Source organism: Musca vetustissima, unplaced genomic scaffold (genome assembly GCF_032173495.1).
Source record: "Musca vetustissima isolate MV318-11 ecotype Yass unplaced genomic scaffold, APGP_CSIRO_Mvet_v1 utg65884, whole genome shotgun sequence".
In the NCBI taxonomy this organism is placed as follows: Eukaryota; Metazoa; Arthropoda; class Insecta; order Diptera; family Muscidae; genus Musca; species Musca vetustissima.
In genome coordinates, this window is record NW_026878811.1 from 4,311 (window position 1) to 8,992 (window position 4,682).

At 39.2% G+C, this 4,682-nt stretch overlaps 1 protein-coding gene across 1 annotated transcript; it reads left to right on the plus strand.

Annotated features, from left to right (window-relative positions):
• Positions 1-986: 986 nt before the first annotated feature.
• LOC133323576 (protein psiQ-like) lies at positions 987-3,877 on the plus strand. The gene is made up of 3 exons (XM_061532490.1): positions 987-1,032; positions 2,668-3,612; positions 3,681-3,877. The coding sequence occupies exons 1-3, from the start codon at positions 987-989 to the stop codon at positions 3,875-3,877; spliced, it is 1,188 nt and encodes a 395-aa protein (XP_061388474.1).
• The last annotated feature ends 805 nt before the right edge of the window (positions 3,878-4,682 follow it).

The following is a 4,682-nucleotide window of genomic DNA, read 5'->3' on the forward strand; positions in this document are numbered from 1 at the left end:
GTGAGATTCCAAAATAAAAAATTACAGACATTTCTGTTTGAAAAACGTGTCCAAAATCCCCAATATACCGGAATTCGGAAGGTACCCTTATATGGTGGTAACCCCGAAATATGCACCAATATAGACAATTTTTGGTAGGGAGATTTTCAATATAATGAGATCCCAAAATACCAAATTACAGCCAATTCGCTTGAAAAACGTACACTAATTTCCCAAAATACCGATATTCGGAAGGTAATGTTATATGGGGGCTACCCTAAAAAATTGACCAATATTGATAATTTTTGGTGGGAAGGAATGCTACACCAAAACAACAACTAATAATAAAAAATTACATCCAATTCGGTTAAAAAAACAGCCCAAAGTCCTTAACATAGCGAAATTCAGGAGGTACCGTTTGAATGGGAGCTACCCTAAAAACTTTACCAATATTCATAATTTTTGGTAGGAAGATATAACACCATATGAGATCCAGAAATAAGAAATAACAGCCAATTTGGTACCCCTATTTCCTCAAAATACCGAAATAGGGGCTTTGGTCACCCTTAAAAAAAATACTTACTTAACTGGCTCGAGACAGAACATTTCTTCCATACGCCGAGCTTAACCAAGATTTTCAGGCGAGCTGGTATTGTGCGCAGCTCTTCCAATTTGAATGACCATGCTTTGATATGTTATCCTCTACTTCATCCTTTCATCGAATTCCGATTTTATATGCCAGTTGATCTGAGACATTTTCATTACGGCCTCGCTACCGTAGTCGCTACAGTTCGATGCGTCTGACTATGTCGATGTCCGTATATAGATGGTATAGCTCGTGGTTCATTCGACGCGCATATTCACTGGTCCGAGTTTTATGGACGTCTTGCGCGTTGATACTTGGTCTTCTCGCCATTTACTGCCAGTCCCACTTTGGAAGAATGCTTCTAAATCTGTTCAATGGTGGATGTTACCGCTCTCAATGTTCGACACATTATGTCGATGTCATGGTCGTAGGCGAGTACCGTATCTTGGTTGGTGTACAACAGGATGGTAAGAAATGTCACTCGAGAGGCTGCCACCTTGCCTGAGCCCTCGTTTGGCATTGAAGGGCTCCGAGAGACCCTTCCTGACTTTAACTGCTGACCTGCCATTTAAAGTTATCCTGCTTAGCCGTATTAATGATTTTTAACACCTCTGAACGGATATGACTGTCGAATGCGACTTTATAGTCGACGAATAGGTGGAATAAGTCGTTGTATTTTTCGTGAATCTTTTCTAAGATTTGGTGCAGTGTGAAAATCTGGTCTATGGTGGATTTGCTATGGTCCAATAATGTTGTCATTGACAATTGGCTTCAATCGTTCAGACAGCACCAATTATTGGGCATACATTCCTCTAGCCGAATTGTTCTAATCAGTTGGTGCATGATCCCGATCAGCTTCTGACCACCGGTCTTAAATAGTTAGGCTGGTAACCCATTGACACCTGCTCCTTTATTATTCTTCAGCAGATTAATTGCTACTATGACCTCGTCTTGTGCTTCTATACTATTATCGGGACAAGACGTGCTTTCGTCAAGCAGGTGGGTAAGTTGAGCGGAGTAGGATTATGTTATCGGTTGTGTTTTGCAGTTTTTCGACGTCGGCTGTTTCTTACATATTTTCATATCTGGCTTGTGACAGAACGGTTGTTCCATAAGTTGAGCTTAAAAAAGATTTCCAAGCGTCTCGTCTTTTGCGCATATCATTCAATTTAATAAACCATGTTCCGAGATGTTGTCTTCTGCTTGATCTTTCGATCGGATTCGTGGCCTTCCCTTCAACGTGAACCATCACTGGGATCGATTTTATATGCCTTTTGAGTGGAGGAATCTTCATACATTCTCACAACATGACCTATCCAACGTAGTCGCTGCATTTCGATCCATCTGACTATGTCGATGTCCGGGAATAGATGGTTCTAGGCGCTCGTAAAATATGTCTTTGGTCTGCTCATCTGATGTAGAAGAACTTCACTTTTATACGGATTATAACAATTCGCTCATCTACTGGAGTGAATCTGGAGACGAGGTCTTTTATTCTCCTGTTAACCACAAATCCGCAGCCAAATTCTCTGTATCGTTTCATGGCAGCTATAATACGGTGTGTAATCATATGATTTACATACACCTGTCCCTTTCCATCGCACGCGTTGGTGACCCCAAAATGTTGTCTTGTAAAATTTCTCATTGTTGGCAACATTGCACGTCGAATTCAAGTAAAAACTCTGCATATTGACAGTTAATCGGATAGTCAGCTGTGCTTATTTATTGTGCCATGGGTGATCTTCTGAACTTCTAAAAAGGTTCACGTCATGATGCAGCAATAAGAAGGTCATTTATCAAAACAAAAACATCTGTTTTTTATTCGACCATATTTTTTTTAGTAATATATCTTATGGTTGGCAACTCTAATTCAAGTACATCGGATAGTCAGAAAAGAAAAGCTTTGTTTTTGTCTGGAACCATCTGTCAAATTTTTCCTTATAAAATGCCACATGGTTGACAACGTTGCACATCGAATTCAAATAGAAATTACGCATTTTGACAGTGAATCGAGTCATCAGCTGCGCTAATGGAGTACCTATTTATTGTAGTATGGTTCGCGCCTTCGAAAACACAATCTAATTCTTTTTTTCGATTTATAGATGGCGGTGTTATAACCCGTGGTTGCTTAAAAGCGGATCAAGACTGTACTGGCGGCAATTGCATATCATGTGATACGGATAAATGTAATAATCACAATATATGTAAGAAATGTACCACCGATGATGCCGATTGCTCCCAGACCGATGTATCGGATAAAAAATACAATGACATCTGTACAGCAGCGGATACCCAATGTTTTGTTAATGTCAAGGATAAGAAGGTTGAACGGCGTTGTGCCGCGGCAGATGACAGCTGCAGCAGTGACACCACCTGCAAGAAGACTACCGGCTCTCTAAGTAATGCCGGATTATTTCCAAGCAAACGTATCCATTGTTATCAGTGTGCCGTCAACGGATGTTCCGATGTCACGGCAAATAGTGTTGCGTCCAAGCCGTGCCGAAATTATATCGACAACGATGTGTGCTATATGACAGCCGAAAGTGCCACATCCGTTACTCGTGGCTGCAAGTCCGATGACACATCCAAGTGTAGCAGTGGATCGGAACAAGGTTGTGTTACCTGCAGCACAGACAATTGCAACAATGCCCTCTATGAAAGGCAACAAAAATTGAAATGCATTCAATGTCAGGGTAGCGATTGCTTCAAGGAACAACCCACCTCAGAGGCCAAGGATTGTGAAAAGAAAATCTTGTATTCGGATAAGGAGGCGTGTTATACCCTATTGGCGGATGATACCATTCAACGGAATTGTTTGCACAATGATGCCGCCGTTAAGGAGAAATGTGAAAAGGCCGGTGAATCATGCAAGGTGTGCAGTGATTCGGATGGCTGCAATCGTAGTGCCGAAACATCGAATTTCCAGTGTATTGTTTGTCGCAGCGATGAGACTCCAGAGTGTTGGAATGATGCCGCGAAAGTTAGTGGCAAAAATTGTCGAACCGGTGCTAGTTCTCCTGAGGAAGGATGTTTCCATGGTATTTGGAGTAAGTTTGTCGAGAAAAAAAATTGAAAATATTATAAGAATTAACAAATGTTTTTTCTCCTCCAACAGATGGCGTAGCCATACGTGGCTGTTTTATTGATGCCGATGCCAAAACCCAAACCACCTGTGCCGATAAGAACAACAATCAATGTCAGTTGTGCCACAGCTCAAAATGTAACACTGAGAAGTCATCTGGGGCCCAAAGTCTTGGTGTCTTTATTGGACTTATTATGGCCATGCTTTCGGTTATTTGGTATACGAATTAAAATCGAGAAAATCAAGTCAAATGAATTTATTTAACGAAACGAAAATTATATATATTATCATACACATTATATAGACACCATAAAAGCATACAATAAACATATCTCTTTTTATAATATTTAAAAAATGCTGACCAGAAGGAGTGGACGGGTGGGTCGAACTTGATATAGAGTTGGTAAAAAGAAAGAGTGGACTAAAGATTCAAATTTATAAAAATACGAAAGGAATGTTGACCCTTGAAAAAATATTCTTTAAAAAATCCATGCCTATGTTGACCCTTGAAAAAATATTCTTTAAAAAATCCACGTTAAAAAATAATGTCAAGAATTATTAGAACGTTTTTGAAATTTTCTAGAAATCTAAAGAAAAATATTTTGTTGTATAGATCATTATTTTCAATAAAACAATAATATTTTTTTAAAAAATCCAAGTCTTTTCGTGGTTTTTGAAAAAAATTAAATCATTTTCGCATTTCAGTAGTATTTGAAAAAAGTTCTTTAAAAATTCACGCCTATTTTGACCCTTGAAAAAATATTCTTTAAAAAAACCAATGTTTAGAAAACATTCTTACCTTGACTCTCCTACCTTCCTTACTCTCCTAAGCTGACGATATCAATGGAGATCAAACGATGAAGGCGGCAACGACCGAACGAGAATGAAACGAAAAACCAAACAAATGACGGAACCAGTTTAGTTTAGGAGCTTAGTTAGGGGCTCATCTCCATAGATAGATCTCATCCCTCTAATCGCGAAAATATATAACTTTTATGGATGGAAGTCCATACTTCCGGAGAAGTTCCGAAAATT

Coding starts and splice junctions, on each gene's coding strand:
- LOC133323576 (XM_061532490.1), top strand. CDS start 987: ATGGTCGTAGGCGAGTACCGTATCTTGGTTGGTGTACAACAGGATG. Junction 1,033..2,667: donor GGTTGGTGTACAACAGGATG/GTAAGAAATGTC, acceptor TTCGATTTATAG/ATGGCGGTGTTATAACCCGT. Junction 3,613..3,680: donor ATGTTTCCATGGTATTTGGA/GTAAGTTTGTCG, acceptor CTCCTCCAACAG/ATGGCGTAGCCATACGTGGC.